Source organism: Zosterops lateralis, assembly GCF_965231275.1.
Source record: "Zosterops lateralis genome assembly, chromosome: 24".
Classification (NCBI taxonomy): domain Eukaryota; kingdom Metazoa; phylum Chordata; class Aves; order Passeriformes; family Zosteropidae; genus Zosterops; species Zosterops lateralis.
Window position 1 is genome coordinate 7,024,697 of NC_139784.1, and position 18,131 is coordinate 7,042,827.

Below are 18,131 nucleotides of genomic sequence, written 5' to 3' on the forward strand. Positions count from 1 at the left end.
CTGTCCCTTGTGCCTGGGCTCACACACATGTACACACATTTACACACATGTACACACCCATGTACACCCATGTACACACACGTACTCACATGTACACACCCATGTACACACACATACACACATGTACACTCACGTACATGCATGTACATACATATGCACGTGTACACACCATGTACACGCATGTACATGCATGTCTACACATGCACACATGCACACACGTACACAAGTATATAGATGTATACACATGCACAATGCACACACATGTATGCACATGTACATACATGTATACACATGCACAATGCACACACATGCACAGACATGTACACACACATACATACACATGTACACACACATGTCTACACATGTCTACACATGCACACACATGTACACGCATGTACATACATGTATATACACACACACGAGCCCACGCTCCCGCCCAGGCAGGGCAATGGCCAGTGCGGGGTCCCCGCCCGTGCCCACCCTGGGCCGAGGGTCGCAGGACCCAGCGGCGTCCCCGTTGCCTTGGAAACCCGCCAGGTCTGCGGGAGACGGAGGGGAAACGGAGAAAAGCCCCCTTGGCGGGCTGAGGGGCCGCGGGAAGGAGCAGGAGGGCAGGAGAGCGCAGGGAGGGAGCGGAATCGAGGGTGGGGGAGGGAGGATCGGGAATCGGGGCCGCGCACGGGGAACAGCCCCGGGACCCCCGGGACCCCCGGCCCGCCCGGGGCGCTGAGCCCTCCGGGCCCGCAGGGGGCGCTGTCCGCCCGCAGGGGGCGCTGTCCGCCCGCAGGGGCCGCTCTGCCCGGCCGCGGACTCGGCGGCACAAGATGGCGGAGCAGAGCGGAGTCTGCAGCTTCGTGTTCAAGAAGCGGGTCCGAGCCGCGGGCAGCGGGCGGCGAAAACGGCCCGGCAGCGACCAGGAGCGGGGTGAGGGCAGGGGGGAGCCGGGCTGGGGCTGTGCGGGGCGGCGGGGAGGCGAGGGAGGGCCTGGTGCCGCCCCCAGGCTGCCCACACCGGGGGTCGGTGCCCTCCCCAGCCGTGTGGGTGCAGAGGGCGGGAGGGAGCCCCGCGCTTGTGTCAGAGGGGATTAGGGCGGACACTGAACAGGCTCCGGGGAATGGTCGCGGCCCCAAGGCTGCCAGAGCCCCGGGAGCTGCCGGGGTGGGATTTTGGGTCTCCCGGGGGTGTCCCCACCCGCCCGGGGCAGGGGCCGCGCTGCTCAGGCCGGGCCGCGCTGCTCAGGCCGGGCCGCGCTGCTCAGGCCGGGTTTCCCGCAGAGAGCAGCGGCGAGGAGGAGGGCAGCACCGTGGTGCGCAAGGAGCGGCGGCGGGACACCCCCAACCCCATGATCCAGAAGGTAACGGAGCTCCGGGGGAGCGGCCGCTCCATCCACGGGGCCCTGCGGGGCTCTGCCGGGGCAGCGCTGGAGCCTTTCCTCCTTTCCTCCTTTCCTCCTTTCTTCCTTTCCTCCCCCATCCCCGCTGTTTTCCCCCCCCAGACCCGGCGCTGCACGAGGGAGAGGCCCGAGTACGCCCCGAGCAGCAGCGAGGATGAGGATCCCGCCAGGGACATCGGGGTCACCTACAAATCCACCAGGTCGGCGGTAAGGACGGGCAGGGGGGCCTGGGGCAGGGTCAGCTCGGGTGGGGCTGGGGGTTTCACTCCTCGCAGACAGAATCTGCCATTCTGAACATGGGACTGGACATTCTTTCTTATTAATCCACCTCCCTGTCCCCCCCTTAATAGCCAAGCCCCTTGTGCTGGGTTTATTCTGATAGTCCCTCCCTCCGTGGGAGGCCACAAGTTTGACTTTTCCCTCTTAGAGGGGCGAGTTAAAACTCCAGGGTGCCACTGGACTTGCCCAACACTGCACAGATTTTTCAGGAGAGGGAGCACTTGGATCAGGTTTGCTCAGCTGTTGGGTTGGTGTTTTCAGTGTTAGACCATCTTTGGCTCCCAAGGGAGGCAGCATTTGGTTTGCCTTCCAATGGGAAGGGATGGGAGGAGGTGACAGCTTTGGGACTCCACAGGCTTTTGGCACCTAAGTTGGATTTGTGTTTAATTGAGGCTGGCTGTAATTATTCTCTGGTTTCTGTGCAGCTGTTCTCGAAGACGTGATAAAAGCTAGGAATAGGTATCTGTTCAGTCCATTAGAGAGGAATCTAAACCAGATCACTGCATTGAAACTGAATTTTGGCCACCCCCAGCTGGGTCAGGAGCTCAGTAACATCCTGTGTGTGGGCAGGAGTGATTTAAGTGTTGGACATGGGAAAACTGAGTGGGGCTTCCAGCTGAGCTGGGGCTGAGTGTGAAGGGGTGAAACAAGTGTTCCCCGAGTGCAGGCTAAAATTGGGGAATTGGCACTCTGGCCTCTGCACACACCAGGTTGTGAATTCTCCTTAGCAAACGCCAAGGGACAAAGCAGGTGTGTCCAGTTCTTGCTCTGTGACAACTCTTCAGGTAGCCAAGGTCTTGTCTTGTCCAGATGTTCCCTCCACTCTTGCCACAAGTTTTCTTTGCTTTTCAGAAACCTGTTGGCCCAGAAGACATGGGAGCCACAGCAGTGTATGAGCTGGACACGGAGAAGGAGAAGGATGCCCAGGCCATCTTCGAGCGCAGCCAGAAAATCCAGGAGGTGGGTCAGCCTTGCTCCTTTAGGAACTGGTGCTCTGCAGCAGGAGAGCCTGTGCTTTGCTCATCCCCTTCTGCACACCAACAACAGTCAGAGTCTCGTCTTCCCTAGAAGTTTGAGAAGCCAGGAGTGTAACCTGTGTAAATAAGGGAGTTTTGTGACTTTATTGGCATCTTGGTGTTAAGGAAAGCGGGGTGGGAGGGAAGACTGGTGTCAGAGTGGTCACAATTATTCTGTGTAATGAAGCTCCCCTGACCCTTCATCATCTCTTTTTGCTTCCCTAGGAGCTGAGAGGAAAGGAAGATGATAAAATTTACCGTGGCATTAACAACTACCAGAAATATGTGAAGCCCAAGGACACGTCGATGGGAAATGCCTCTTCAGGGATGGTCAGGTGGGTTGGGATCAGCCTCGGGGGGTTTGTGACCACAGAGCTGCTCAGGCACCATCCCAAAGGCAGCGTTTGGGGCTGGAACTCTGCCTGGCCAGGCTGGTTCTGGCCAGGGCCCTGCTCCAGGGGCTCTCTGGAGCTGGACTGAGCCCTCTGCCCCCTTCAGGAAAGGGCCCATCCGAGCTCCGGAGCACCTGCGGGCCACGGTGCGCTGGGACTACCAGCCCGACATCTGCAAGGACTACAAGGAGACTGGCTTCTGTGGCTTTGGGGGTGAGTGCCTTGCCTGCAGCTGAGCTACAGGAGTGTTAAAAAGGATCCAGTCCAGCTGTGACCCCGTGTTTGGGGTGCTGAGGCTGAGTCACAGACCCTTCTGTGCAGAGCTGTTTATGTAAGGTTGTCATTCGTGCTGGTCCAGGGCCTCTAATTAGTGGTTATAGGGAGGGTCCCCTGGGATGTTCCAGTGACCCACATTCTTGCAGGTATTGTGTCCACTGAGACCATGTGAGAGATTGGTTTTCCTGTTATCCCACTTCCCATGTGCATAACTGCTGGAATTGTCCCTGTGGCACAGAGAGGATGATCCTCACAGCACTGAGGGATCCTGTACCTGCTCCAGGAGCTCAGCGCTGCCCTGGAGAAGGAGCAATCACATTTCTCCTGCTGGGCAAAGCTCACGCTGCCCTGGAATGAGGTGTCCTCACAGCCTGTCTCTTATTTCCTCTTTCCTTGTGCTGCTCAGACAGCTGCAAGTTCCTGCACGACCGCTCGGACTACAAGCACGGCTGGCAGATCGAACGGGAGCTGGACGAAGGTCGCTACGGCGTCAACGGTACGGCCCCTGTGCCCTCACAGGGCTCTGCTCAGAGCTGGGCAGCTCCTGCTGCTTCCACACAACACCCCCAGTGAGGGGGGCTTCCCCTGGCACTGCTGTGGGTCCCAGCAGAGAGCTGTGGGGAGATGGGACCGTCTGTCCCCCAAATGGGATGTCATTTGTCACTCAGTGTAAGTAGCTGTGGCCTGAGGCTCGTGAGTGCTGCTGTGCAAATGGGGGCTGTTCTGTGCTCAGTTGGAGCCAGAGTTTGGTGGCACCTGGTTTGGAAGAAGGTCTGAAAAACAGGAGGGGGCTGGAGGATGTTTCTGTTTATAGCAGTGAGTGGGTGAAGTAGAAAAGAATTTTCTCCTGAGATGAGCAACAGGCCTGCTGGCTCATTAGCCCTAATTATAGCACAGTCCCACACGTGTTACTGACATCAGCAACACCCAGATGCCAGAGCCTCCATTGTTTCCAGCAGAGATTGAATTCCACCTGTTGTGCTCTTCCCTTATTTATTGTTCCATGTCCCACACCTGGGCTGGGCTGGGCTCTCCTCTCACTCCACTCTGGGTCACTTTCTCTTCTGCAGACGATGAAAACTACGAGGTGAGCAGTGATGAGGAGGACATGCCTTTCAAATGCTTCATCTGCAGAGGTTCCTTCAAGAACCCCGTGGTCACCAAGTAAGTGTTTGGTTGGCATGAGGAGCCACCTGTGTGCTGTCAATCCAGCTCAGGAGTCATTCATTCACAACTGAGGCAAAGACAAACCCAGCCCTCGGGCTGTGGGTGGAACCTGCTTGTTGTCTGCCCTGGCTTTCTGGTGGGTGGGGGAATCCTGTGAGAGCCAGGGAGTCTCAGCTGAATCTGGAGCATCCCCTTGGAAGGGATCTCAAGTGTTTATTCAGGCACTTTTTAGATTTCCACAAATGTTGCCTCATTACCTCATTTTTTTCTCTTAATCTTGAGATTTTGTTTCCATGCCATCATTCCTCCTGGACACTGAATGGCAGCTGCACTGCCTGAGCAGAGGAATGTGAGGAGGGGGAAGCCAGGAGCTTGGCAAGGATGAGGAGAAGGCTGAGGACAGCCCTTTCTCACTCTGAACACTGTCCTGGTACCTGTGTCTGGAGGAGCTCACTGATGGCTCTGTGCTGTCACTGCACACAAGTGAAGCAAGGCTGAAACACCTTCCACGGGGACAGGGATGTGGAGGAAGCTGTGCCTGCAGCTCATTTTGCCTCCCTTGGGGACCATGGAGAGAGTTGCCAGGGGCTGCCCAGGGAGCTGGTGGAGTCCCCGTCCCTGGAGGTGGCACTCAGTGCTCTGGGCTGGGTGACAAGGCCGTGTTTGGTCAAGGGTTGGACTCGATCGTGGAGCTCATTTTCAGCCCTGGTGTTCCTGTGACCAGCAGTCAGTGGTTTCTGACTCCAGGACACGGTGGTTGTGTCTGGTGACTTGCAGTGACCTCTGTGTCGTGTCTGGTGACTTGCAGTGACCTCTGTGTCCCCACACAGGTGTCGGCATTACTTCTGTGAGAGCTGTGCTCTCCAGCACTACCGCAAATCCCAGCGCTGCTACGTCTGTGACAAGCAAACCAACGGGGTCTTCAACCCTGCAAAGGGTAATTAATGGGCACCTGGGGCGGGGGGGGCTTTGGGGGAGCAGCAAAGGCTCCTGCTGGATCCTCCTGGTGTTGGGCCTGGCCCTGAGCTGCAGTTCAGTTCTTGGGGGCCACAGATGCAACATGAACATCTGTGCTTGCCCAGGTGGGGAACCCGGGGAGTGACTGGAGAGGGAAGGGGGTTGTGCCATGGGGGCAGAGTCAGTAATGCTCTGAGGGAGTGACTGTGACAGCTCCTGCCTGGACTCAGCAAAGGGGTTGTCTGCAAGCTGAGCCTCTGTAGGCAAAGGGATTTTTGGTAGCTGCCCTGGGCCCCTGCACCTGGAGCCTCAACGCTGCCTGTTCCTGTTTTTCAGAGCTCATGGCAAAATTGGAAAAACACAAAGGGGAGGAAGAAGAGGAGCAACAGTCAGACCGTGAAGAGGAGCCGCAGTAGCAGAACATTTTGTACATAACTGAATAAAGCTTTTGTAGGAGAAAAAAACCCTCACAGCTGTAGCCAGGGTTGTGTATCCAACCAGGAGCTACTGAAGTGTCCACCTGTGCCAGACTCTGTCTTGGCTGCCCTGTGGGGGCACAAGGCAGGACAGGTAAGACTCAGGGGCTGTGAGCCACCCCCAGGACCCCCGAGGGCAGCTGGGGAAGGTTCAGTAACGTAATTGCTGCTTCTGACCCCGGTGCTGCTGTTTCACTCCTGACTCTGCATGGATCCTGCTGCTGTGTAACCATGGAACAAAGTCAATTTAAGCCCCTGATCTCTGGGCATGGAGCAGGCTGCAGGCATGGGCAGGGATGAGAAATAATAGCTTGCATTAAGTTCATCCTTCACCCTAAAAATGTTAATTCATGGGGAAGCAAGCTGGAGCACTGCAGTTCCTGGGCATTTATTCCCTCCTGGCTTGGTTCCTAGAACTCAAGACAGGGACAGAACTTCAGTGTACTACACACCTCTTGAGTCAGCCCTGTTTGTAAGATTTCATAACAAGCCAGGAAATTAATTTCTTACTATCAGTAAGATTAAATCAGGAGCCAAAACTGATCATAAAGTAGAACTGGGCCTGACCTTAAACACTCCTGATGTGAGAATTTTACTGAAACTTTCAGAGAAGAGCAAGTGCAGGTGTTTGCAGCTTGTTGCTTTAGCTGATGTTTCTGAAGCATGAAGGCAGCTGCCATAAACTGGTGAGCTGTATGAAACTAAGGAGGGAAAAGCAAGCACAGCCAGCCTGTGATTCACTCCATCATCCTGCACAGACAGCAGACTTAAAAAACAACTTCTGAAATATTTTATTTGTTTTGGAAAAAAAAAAACCAGACTAGAGTAACAAACTTTTCTCTGGGTTCAAGTACAGTTCATAAACACAAGAAGGACCTGTTGCCAGCACCACTACTCCCATCAGCTGCACCTACACAAGGATTCTCAGTGCCTCAGTGAAGAGAAGATGACCTCCAGCACCCGTGGTCCTTGGAAAAAAAGTCAAACTGAAAGCCTTAAATACACTTTTAAAAAAAAAACCAAACACCACAGAATGGGGGAGAGCTGCCAGGGCAGCAGGGCAGAGTCACACCTGAATCACAGGGAGCCACGTGAGCAGCTTTTACCTGTCACTCAGTGAGGGAAGGCAGAACAGCAATGGGAATGGAAAGGTTAAAGTTCAATTTTCTGTACAGGAGTTGTGAGCAAGAGGATCGGCACAAAAATCAATTTACTTTTCCTCTGTGCCAGGGTAAGTCACTGAGAACAGGCAGGTGTTTGGTGCTGTGAAACCAGCCCAGCTAACACGGAGTTCAACTGGAACGGGGTAAAAAAGCTGGTACATTGTACAGGCATCACACTGCTCTGTGGCCCAAGAAGCTGAAGGGGAGGCTGGAAAGGCCCTGTCTGACCTGGAGTTCAGAGTGCTCAGCACTGAGTGAGAAGTCTTCTAAAGCTCTCTCCAGACTGGAAGAACCCAGTGCTGCAGAGGAATGCCCAGTGCAGGAGTGCATGGAACGGCATCAGCTTGTCTTTGATCTCCTGTTTTTCATCACAAAGCAGTGACTAAGAATATTATTCCTTTTTCTCCCCATTAAAACTTGCCCTGTGACAACACTCTTACAGGAACCTGACTAGTTCTAAGAGAATGCCCCCAACTAAAAGCTGCCCACCTCCCCTCAACTCTAAGGCACCCTTAAAAGAGAAATAACCAAAGAGGGCAGGGACATGCAGCCTCAGCTGTGAGGAAGCCAGTGATTTTTAGAAAACACATAAATAGAGACCATAACTACACAGACTCGCTCAACCCCCTCGAGTGCTCAGCTGGGAGAATGGGGCCTCCAGCACTGCACCTTCTGCAATACCCACAGCTCCTTGGGTTGATCCTTTTCCAGCTCACCTCTATCCATTTGTATCCAGGCTACTTCTTAAGTAAACAGGCAGTTGAAGTTCCTTCCCAAGGACCTGTGAACTCTTCTGTGTGTAACACTCACCAGCTTTTATGAACAGGACCAATAAATTACAACGTCCAAGAAAGCTCCTCCTCAGTGTAGTCCCTATTTTTTTTTTTTTTTTTCCTTAGAATTCCCAGTCATCCACATCCAGCTGCTCCAGATTTGATACCAACCCAAAAATGCCACTGGGATCCTGAGGCAGAGTCCCCTCCAGGTTGGTGATGGGGGTGACGGGGCGCAGGAGTTCGGGGAGCGCCTCAGACGCGCGGCGCTTGATCTGCAGGGGAAGGGCACAGTGAGCACACGGGGCTGGCTCCACACCCAGCACTGCAGGCACAGAGAGCAGCCAGGAAATGCACAGGGCACCCTTTGCTCTGGTTAAGAAGCAGGTCAGAACTGCCTCGCCCCAGGACTCAGCAGCCTGCAGGTTGTGGCTACCAGGACAGGCAGATTTAAAGCCTCTCTTATCTATAAGAGATGCTTCAAGCACCTCCCCAGAGGATGTGAGGATCACCACACTGCTCTGCAAATAGTCAAAAAACTCTGACTTAAATCTTCCCATTCACAGAAAATTCAGCAACTCAACATCCCCCACCCTCACGGCAAGACAAAGCAAAGCACAAAGTGTTTTACCTGTAGATAAATTAGTTCCTTACCTGCTTGAAAAAGGGGTGACTGAGCAGAGTGCCTGCGCTTGGCCTGTGGAAGGGAGGTGGAATGAGGGAAGCACACAAGAAAATGAATCAGTGCTTGAAGTCAGGTAGTGGGAATAAGAAAAGACCAGGGTTCTTCCTGCCTCTCCCATTTCTCACCTACTGGGTATCTCCCTTTGTTCAGCAGTAGCATTGCTTATTAAGCATTTACAATCATGTAATATTTCATGCAAGGAATTCAACCTCCTCCTTCTAACCTTTACATTTCATACTTGCACCCCCATCTGGGCAAGGATAGTGCCTGAGCAGTGGGGCACCCCTGAAAAGTCTGTCATGTCTACACACTGCCCTCACTAGAAAGAAAAATGCAGCTTTGATCACTTCCCATCGTTGCTCTCTGCTGGCTGAAGAGCAGCCATTTGCAGTGATAGGAACTGGGTAAACCCAGTCTCACAGGGGTCAGAAACACAAGTTGTTTATTTTCTTGATGTGCAGCACCACTCATTCCCCAAGGAAGGCCGCAAAGGAATTCCTCAGGCTCTCACACAGGAAGTGCTCAAAGAGTTCACACTGCTTGTTCTACAACCCTCAACACACGGGGCACATCCTCACTCCACCCCACTTTCAGAAAGAAAACTGCAAACACTACCTGCTGACTCCCACAGTTTACCCAGCCCTAGAACAGCCCAGCACGGGCGGGGAGAGCAGCTTTCCCCTGGCTTCACCTGAAATCGGGGTTCCTCTGCAGGCACTGCTCCACGAAGTTGTGGAAGTAGGTGGAGAAGGTGCGCAGGTAGGGGTGCAGGGCGGGCTCCCCGTTGGCCGCGCGCGCCGCGCTCACGGCCGCGCTCTCCCCCACGCCGTAGTTGGCGCTGGAGCGCGACATCTTCATGGTCAGCTCGTCTGCAGGGATGGTGGTGGTGTCCAGCAGGCAGGGAACGGTGCCGTTCAGCTTCTCCAGGAGCATCTGCAAGAGCAGGGGCACGAGCAACATCAGACACAGTTCAGGTTTCCCATTCATTTCCCATTCAGAGGGACACCCCTCTGTGTTCACACCCCAGAGCAGGAAAGCGGTTCCAGGTGCCAGAGTGAAGGAGAAGAGTTTGCAAACCTCACCTGAGTAGAAGGCATGTCTTTAAATGGGACGTGTCCATTTGCCAGCTCACAGGCTGTTATGCCCACGCTGTAAATGTCAGACTTTGCATCGTAACCCTGCAGATTCTGCATGAAAAGGAAAAGGAAAATCAGCTTCAGTGACTTGGATGTGATTGAATGGGCAATACCCAGATTCAGCTGCAAATCAACAAACCCAGATGGTCAGAACAGGAACAGTACAAGCCACAGACAGACTGGTTTACTGTGGTGAGTTTTTTGGTTTGTTAAAACACACAGTTAAGGGCAACATTTATGTACCTGAAACCAGCCAGTCTGTAGGGATGGGATCTGCCCTGGGTAACTTGCATCTGATGTAACACTTTGTTAATGAGATAACCCATAGAGGTGCCTACAATTAAACTATTGAGTCAGCTAGATCAAATTCTACCTGCTTGCCCTGCATCCACCCCAAATCTGTTTCCTTTAGCCTCTCCTCTTCTTTTTCCTTGCCTTCATGCCCCCTTCCCCTTGCTAGGGGTGACTGGTTTGAAGATAAAAGAAAAAAAGGACTAGAGCTCATCACAAGAAAGCAACTCTGCAGGTTCTCTCATCTCCCACCCTACACCTCTTGCCCTAAGAGCTCACAAAATTATACAGATACAACACATCACTAAACATAAGGAGTTTCTTTTAAACACACCTGCTGCAAAACCTCAGGACTGAGCCAAGGCAGCACTTTGATGCTGTATTTGGGGAAGTCATGAACGACTTTGAGCCGCTGCCCGTGGTTGATCATACTCAGGTTACTCCGCAGGCCGGAGAGGTAAACCTTCCCATCCACAGAGATCAGGATGTGGCTGGCCTTAACACTCCTGGGGAGCAGAGGGAAAAGCAGTCAGGTTCCTTTAACACTCCTGGGGAGCAAAGGGAACAACAGTCAGGTTCCTTTAACACTCCTGGGGAGCAGAGGGAACAACAGTCAGGTTCCTTTAACACTCCTGGGGAGCAGAGGGAAAAGCAGTCAGGTTCCTTTAACAATCCTGGGGAGCAGAGGGAACAACAGTCAGGTTCCTTTAACACTCCTGGGGAGCAGAGGGAAAAGCAGTCAGGTTCTCTGGCCTCTACTGAACAGCTCAGTACAGAGGACAACACCTGATCAGCTTCCTGCCAGGAGGTTGAGACTCCCAACAACCATCTTTGGATGCTGGGCAGAATCAATTAACAGGATTCTATCCATCACCTCAGCAAGTTCCCAAAGAACGTTTCTGTGGTGAGCAGAAATGCAGGACTAAATGTTATGGATTGTGATTGTAGATACACAGTGGTCTTTGGGGTAAGTTTGCTCCACAATGACACTTCCATGCAGCTTAGCAAGACCAGTCACTTCCCACAAGTATCAAAGTGATTTGCTCTAACAGCAAAGCAATACAAAATTTAATGTGTTCTGTGTCTCCTGATTCACTCTCTGCTCTAATTTCCAAGAACTTCCACCAGGAGGAAAGAGACCAGTGGATTTTTCAGTACCTGTGTACGTAGCCCATATGGTGGATGTAGTCAAGTGCTTTCAAGACCCCTTGGAGAATGTAAGCAATGGCCAGTTCAGTCATCCCATCAGTAAAATGGGTACAGATTAAATCTTTTGCAGAACCTAGAAAGAAACAGAACAGCACCTGTCAGAACAAAAGCTCCATGGACACTTCAGCTCTTCAATTTCATGTCACACAACCTGAGGGTCAGACAAAGGTACCCCCTCTCCACTCACCATAGGCCATGAAAGAAGTCACTACCCACAGCTCATTGTCAGCTATGAACGTTGCTTTGTATGGCACAATGTTAGGGTGGTTGAAGAGCTTGGAAACGTGAAGCTCCCCCTAAAATAAAAGATATTTTGATTAAATTTAGTAAACGCAGAAACATGACTGCAATATTGACAGGCAATGCTCTAGGCTTGCACGGTGAGTGGTGTTACCTGCAGGAACGTGACCATTTCGTTTGTGCAGGCCTCCAGGTTCACTCTCCTCACTGTCACATACTCTCCTGTGGGTTTATACCTGGCCAGGTTCACAACCATCAAGTCTTCAAAGCCTCTGCCTGGAAGAGAAAGCGCTGAAACTTCAGTAACACCTTTGGAAGCACTGAGAGGAACTGCTCCAGCCCCTGACCCTTCAATCATCTTTACCCTCACTCACTGAAACTACTTTTGGCCTTATAAAAAAGAGTAATTGCTCCATCAGATACCACCTTCCTTGGCATGTATCCCTCTGAGAGGAATCCTCCTAAGCCAGGAGAATTATCCTGTCCTTCAAATCGAGGACTGAAGCAGAAACAGTGATCAGGAGCATCAAGGACAGGTTTCAGGCTGGTTCTGCTGCCTGCACTGCACCCCCAGCATCACTGACCCACCACAGGCCCCTCTCAAATGAAAACCTTCAGGACTGGCACCTCATTTTTTTATTCAAATGATTTTAAAAAATCAAAGATGCAGACCCTCCCATATCAAAAATAAGCAATCAATCAAGAAAAGGATGAGAAATCTGCAGGAGTTATTTTGTTCACAAAGCAGACGCTGATCTTCCAGCCCTCCAGAATTACCTATGATAGTGAGCAACTCATAGCAGGTGCTGTCTGGCAGGAAGTTGCTCATGGTGTCCCTTTTAGGGGAAGAAGCTATCGACTCGGAGCTCGCCTCATTTGTCTGAGGAGAAAAAATAAATCAGGTCAAAGGAAATAAAGATCACCTGCTGGAAAAATCATCTGCACCTCATATTACCATACACTTCAAAATAATAAGAATGCAGAAGAGGGTTTAATTGCTGTCAAAATAATTTAAAATAGTCATTTATCAATTGAAACTCAGGAGATGCCTCATTTCAGAAGATCCAGCCCTTTGTGTTACAAAACACGTAACAAGTGGATTGTTAATCACTGTAAGCAAGAATTTACTCAGGAATATTTGGATAAAGCCAATTATTATTCCCCAGGACAGCCTAAACTCTGCTTTACAGTAACTGCCTTTCTCTTATCATGACAAAGTTCTGTTTCCTGAGCCAAAGGGAAGCTGTTCACTGCCCTTCTCTGCACTGTGACAGTCAGGGCAGCTCCTGGTTCTCAGCTGCTCCTGGGATGAGCCCAGCACAGCTGAAGCTGCTTGGCTGAATGGTACAAGTGATGAAGAAAATCAAACATACATGAAAAAAAAGAAGCTCCGAGTGAAAGCAAAAAACTGCAAAGCCTAAGTGCTTCTGAAAAAAAAAAAAATTAAAAAAAATAAATAAAAAGAGGAAAAAGCACCCCCAGAGCACAGAGGGAAGCAGCATCCCCAAGGCTGTCAGCTCTCCCTCACTCCCTCTGACATAAAGCTTTCTGCCTCATTTACATGCACTGAAATCTTCCCCAGCAGGATTTTGCAGATGATGAACTTCAATGTTATTGCAAGTTCTTTTATACCTTCCAACTCCTTCAAATGTCCAAAGCCACGAGGGGAGCGTCCTAACAGGGATTAAGATTTATGTGGTATTTAAAACCATCTTCAGTTATCTCAAATTTCCAGCACATTAACTCCTCCTGGCATTTGGAACACCAGCTCAATTCTTCCACCTCATTCTTCACCAACTGCAAATGCCCTTTATCAGACCTTTCTCGTGCTACACGAAGCAGAAAAGGTTTGTGCCTTTTCCTACCCTGACAGCAGACTCTTGTTTTTTATTTCCATCACTGAAAGATGGAAACAATCACAGTGACAGCTGAAAAACAGGGAACTTGCTGTTCTACCCTCAGCCCGGGGTAAATGCAGTGCAAAGAGCACAGACAGGATCTGCTGTAAATCACCTCAGTGTACTCTGGGAGTAAATTAGACCCACACTTCCCAAATTCCACCTTTTCAACTGGCTTTGAACACCACACTGCCCACCTTTAAAACAGGTGCATTTTCCATTAAGGGAAAAAGGCAAAAATTAAGATTTGTGGTGCTTTTGATGTAATTTCAGCTCAAACAACTCGGTCCCATTTCAGCACAGCTAAAAACCCCCTGGGAGCAGCATCCCCAGATCCTTTTTTAGTGAACACCACAGAGCTGTTTCTTGGCTCAGAACAAACAGCAATTTTCAACTGAGGATTTCACACTCCTGCTAAAGAGACCTGTCCATTCTGATCTCAGCTTTATCACTCGTCACTTCTTTCAGCAATTCCACACCAAGTCCAGGAGGGACACGCAGGCAGAAAGAGATGGAAGCAGAAGCTGGGAAAGCAGCCATGGAGCAGTGACAGCTGGTGAGACACTGAGCAACATCAAAGTGCTTTGTTTTATTCCAGTTCCACTCCAGGTAGAGCAGGAGCCGACAAAACAGATGCAAAGAATTAAATAAGTTTAATCTTATTAACGGTGTGGCTGTGCAGTGATGGAAAAAAAACCCCACTGTGAATTCTCTGTTCTCCCAGTGTGAGGTCTTCACTCACCTCTCCTCGTGTTAGCAGTGACCAACAACAGAGTTAATGCAAAAGGAGCTTGACTAGAAATTTATCAACATCGTACAACAGTTTTTTTTTTTAAAAAAAAAGAAAGTTAAACTGAAATGTCATTTATGAGATACTGCAAAAAAAAGCTCCTCAGTGGTTTCACACAGGACAGTTTTTGGTGTATGGGCAAAAGCAGCTGCAAAATGAAGCCCCACAGGAGAGGTTTTGTGGTGTGACATTCATTCAGAGCTGGCTTTTGGCTCGGAGTCCAGTTTAATTGGAGATAGATTTAAAGGAAATTAATCTTTGAAAGGCAATTACTGGCATAAATGCCATACCACAATCAGTTATGTGATGCTTGCAAGGATCTGCATTTGCCAAATGACATCCATCTGAGTTTGGAACAGGGGAATATCAGTTTTGTTCTGCTGTCTTCCCCTCCACCTCCTCACTCCCTCCCTCCCTCACTTCAGCATAAGCAACAAAAATTTTCCTCCCACTCCCTCTCCCCAAATTATGTACCTTTCTCTACAGCCCTGGTGGAAAAAGATGTAAAAAGATCCAAATGAGAATCAGCATAAGTGTCTAAACCCCAAAAAAACCATTTGGAAAAAACCAAAACAGATGCTAATCTCGATTTGCTTCCAGCCAAGCGTGTCTAACGCTCAGCAATTTTTAAAAAGGTGTGAATTTACTCAATTCTATACAAAACATTCCATATGTATCTCCTATTCTGAGCTTTGTTTGTGCCAGTAAATTACAGACAGTGGCACAAAAATCAACTATAAGCAGCTTGAAGTGACAGTTATGATCGAATCACCCTTAATTTGTGTTTGTAAATAACTTAAACTAGAGCACACCTGTGGTGTGGGGAGGTGGGGAATCGTTTAGATCAAGATATTCTATGGTAAATTGTGATATTTTATGTGTTACATGCTCATTATGAACCAGACAGGGAGCAATCAGAACAAATTCTTTTCACAAGTTTCACAAAACTAAACTCCTCCTTCCTTCTCTGAAGGATCAGAACTAAATCACCTCAAAAAAGAGACCCTTGAGGGGCCGGGGGGAGGAGAATTGAAAACAAATTGAAATCTGAGGGATTGAGTTTAAATTTTTGAATTATCACATACAGCCTGAAAACCACACACCAAAATCTCCACTCCAGGGTGAAACCTGTTTCCACACTTGTAGAGCTAAATACAGAGATGAGAGATAGAACTAAGATAAAAATAATAAAAAAAAAAATAAATCAAAACTTCCACAAGGAATAATCTCCATGCAATGAACCACAGCACCACAACCTGCACGAGTCACTTACTTTTCTCCGAGAGTCACCCGGAGGCTGCTCTGGAGTAAAGAAATTAATTGTTCACCATGTTGTGTTCAACAGACACCCGTTAAAATACAGCTGGAAAACTAAGTAAATAACCCTAGATGACCCTTTTTGACAGCAAATATACTTTTTTTTGTTTGTTTGTTTTATACAAAGACATTTAATTTGCACACAGAATTGCAGCACTAGTGATGCTGCAGTACAGGATCAAAGAGATTCACACAGGGCTGCTGTTGGTGTGTTTGACATAAATGTAATTTATTGACAATTTTTTTTTTTTATTATAACTCTAAATATTAACCTTCTGTCACGTCCCTGCTTATTGCAGGGGGGCTGGACTTGGTGATCTTTAAAGGTCCAACCTGAACAATTTTGTGATTATAAACACATTCAGAGATGACTTTTAAATACGGAAGAAATTATCTAATATTATTAAAAGTAATAAAAAATTCCTTTCCTCCATCTGGAAGCTCAAAATCTAGACATATTCCCTATGCTCTGTTTGTTTTCCCTGTCACTGATCAGGAATTTGGCATCCACACTTCCATGATAAATTTCTGGGCATAGCCAGGTTGAATATCTGGATTTACAATGAGATTTAATCATCTCTTTTAGTGGTAAGATACATATTTACTACCAAATTACCACGCTTTACAGCTAAAATAAAATATTTCTGGCAATGTCATTTGCCAGGAGGAAAACTCACCTCCAAACAGCTCGAACTCTCTCAAGCCCTCAACAATGAACTTCTCAGACACCCACCGCTGAAAGAAATAAAAATTCTCCACATAATCAGTTATTCCATCTAGAGAAAAGTTTCTTTTCCCCTTCCCCACAAGAAAAAAAAACCAACAAATTTCAATTATTCTACTGTGGTCTGAAATTAATTTGTTTTTGTGCCAATGACATGCAGCCAGCTGTTATTCCCAAACAACATGCAATTTCAATAAAGTTAATATAATTTAAATCGTTCAAACAAGTTTTTATACATGCACATAAAGCAAAAATAACCAGCATGCCACAACCCCCTCATACAGCCAATTAAAACTTGGGTTTTTAGGTGTAACAGTTTTTTTTTTAAAAAATGCTTTCACTTTTTACAAAGTGGCGGCATCTTTGAGAATTCAAATTATTTTGGTTACGTATCTATTGACAGAATGCAAAATGGGAAGATAAAATATCCCAAAGCTGGTTGTTCTCTTCCAGAATTCAGGTTTGAAATTCACAGCAAGCACTGGGTAGTGTTTCTACCACTGTCTAATACAAATAATATACACATAAATACACACCGGGTACAACAGAATAGATTTTAATCCATCAGAGTGTTGATCACAAAGTTAAATCATCAATCACAAACAATCCCATGGTAGAATTTACTACTTAGCAAAATAATTTAATTTGTTCAGTGCATGGGAAGCCAGTCCTGGAAAGCACCAAGGAGTCTTTAGGTGATGGAAGACTCCAAACTTGTAGGTAAGAAAAGCATCTAAAAGCATTAGAAATGGTTCTGCTGCAAGAAAATTCCTCATTTAGAAAAGCAGAACCGAACAAAGCTGTTGTGTTCGGCTTTGCAGGCAAAGTGAAGGAAAAAAAAAAAAAACATAAATTGTGATACAGGTGAGGAGGTTGCTCCTTACAGAACGACTGAAAATAATCAATATTAAGGCCCTTTTTCTTCACTGCAAAGCCCATCAGAGCCCCTCTGCACCTCACCACGAGATGTGTGAGAAATACACGAGTGTGTGCGAGAAATAAAGGCTTTAGTGCGGGGTTTTTAACTGCACACCGCCCCCTGCCCTGTAATCAACTCTACAATCACATTTTTTTGTGCCTTTACGGTGCTTTCCAGGCCCGGCCGCCCCGCACAAACGCCAGGCTCGTTCTACCGAGACACGAGGGAAGCTGGAAGGTCTTCAACACTCACCCTAATGCGCTCGGGTTTACTTACAAGGAAAGACATGGATCCGCCGCTGTGGGACGCGCGCAGCAGAAAGGGCGGGACACCTGCGGGGAAAGGGGCGCGTCACCCCCTCAGTAAACACCGAGGGGCTTCCCTACCCACCCACGGCCCCGGGACAGCCCCGGGACAGCCCCAGGACAGCGGTAACCCCGGTAATCACACCCGGTACCGGCACCGGCACCGACACCTCCGAACGCCCCCCAGGCCCGGTAACCCCAGGGCAGCTCCAGCAGAGCGGTAACTCCGGCAGGAGCTGCTCGGAGCCCACCCCGCTAAAAGCACCGACACTCTGAACAGCCTGGGGGTCCCTCACCCGTGCGGGGCCCTCCCGGGGAGCCCCCGGCCCCTCACGGACCCCTCAATGCCCCTCACGGACCCCTCAGGTCCTTCACCGGCCCCTCACGGACCCTCCCGGCCCCCTCAGACCCCTCAATGCCCCTCACGGCCCCTCACATACCCCTCACGGACCCCTCAGACCCCTCACGGCCCCTCCCGGCCTCCTCAGACCCCTCACGGCCCCCTCCCGGCCCCCTCAGACCCCTCAATGCCCCTCCCGGGCCCCCTCCCGGACCCCTCAGGCCCCTCCCGGCCCCTCCCGGCCCCCTCAGACCCCTCAATGCCCCTCACGGCCCCTCACGGACCCCTCACGACCCCTCACGGACCCCTCAGGCCGCGGCCGCCGCTCACCGGCGGGAGACGCTGCGCGTGACGTCAGCGCGCGGGGACGTTTCGCGCCGGGCGC

General features: G+C 49.8%; 2 protein-coding genes across 3 annotated transcripts; one reads left to right on the forward strand and one right to left on the reverse strand.

Annotated features, from left to right (window-relative positions):
• The first annotated feature begins 818 nt into the window (after positions 1-818).
• Positions 819-6,032, forward strand: LOC310918489 (E3 ubiquitin-protein ligase RNF113A-like). Its single transcript, XM_083877355.1, has 10 exons — positions 819-924; positions 1,275-1,354; positions 1,496-1,600; positions 2,525-2,632; positions 2,914-3,023; positions 3,187-3,293; positions 3,763-3,852; positions 4,427-4,520; positions 5,354-5,460; positions 5,817-6,032. Exons 1-10 carry the CDS (start codon positions 825-827, stop codon positions 5,894-5,896), a joined length of 981 nt encoding a protein of 326 aa, XP_083733481.1. The 5' UTR covers positions 819-824; the 3' UTR covers positions 5,897-6,032.
• A 315-nt stretch (positions 6,033-6,347) lies between these two features.
• On the reverse strand, positions 6,348-18,100 carry STRADA (STE20 related adaptor alpha). Of its 2 annotated transcripts, XM_083877357.1 has the most exons (13): positions 18,052-18,100; positions 17,354-17,433; positions 16,136-16,193; positions 15,415-15,443; positions 12,231-12,333; positions 11,608-11,729; positions 11,401-11,509; positions 11,163-11,286; positions 10,339-10,510; positions 9,660-9,764; positions 9,269-9,510; positions 8,547-8,589; positions 6,348-8,167 (listed from the first exon to the last, which is right to left on the reverse strand). In XM_083877357.1, exons 2-13 carry the CDS (start codon positions 17,387-17,389, stop codon positions 8,015-8,017), a joined length of 1,296 nt encoding a protein of 431 aa, XP_083733483.1. In that variant the 5' UTR covers positions 17,390-17,433; positions 18,052-18,100; the 3' UTR covers positions 6,348-8,014. The 2 variants fall into 2 exon arrangements, with proteins under 2 accessions (XP_083733483.1, XP_083733482.1); XM_083877356.1 differs by lacking the exons at positions 15,415-15,443; positions 17,354-17,433; positions 18,052-18,100 and having other exon boundaries at positions 6,351-8,167; positions 16,136-16,150.
• Between the last annotated feature and the right edge of the window lie 31 nt (positions 18,101-18,131).

What these genes read in the sequence shown, in the direction of transcription:
- LOC310918489 (XM_083877355.1), top strand. Translation starts at nt 825, where the DNA reads ATGGCGGAGCAGAGCGGAGTCTGCAGCTTCGTGTTCAAGAAGCGGGTC. An exon ending in AGGTCGCTACGGCGTCAACG is followed by an intron (nt 3,853 to 4,426) that starts GTACGGCCCCTG and finishes TCTCTTCTGCAG; the next exon opens with ACGATGAAAACTACGAGGTG. An exon ending in GGTCTTCAACCCTGCAAAGG is followed by an intron (nt 5,461 to 5,816) that starts GTAATTAATGGG and finishes CCTGTTTTTCAG; the next exon opens with AGCTCATGGCAAAATTGGAA.
- STRADA (XM_083877357.1), bottom strand. Translation starts at nt 17,389, where the DNA reads ATGTCTTTCCTTGTAAGTAAACCCGAGCGCATTAGG. An exon ending in CATATGGGCTACGTACACAG is followed by an intron (nt 10,511 to 11,162) that starts GTACTGAAAAAT and finishes TCTGCTCCCCAG; the next exon opens with GAGTGTTAAGGCCAGCCACA. An exon ending in GTCCTGAGGTTTTGCAGCAG is followed by an intron (nt 9,765 to 10,338) that starts GTGTGTTTAAAA and finishes CTTTTCATGCAG; the next exon opens with AATCTGCAGGGTTACGATGC.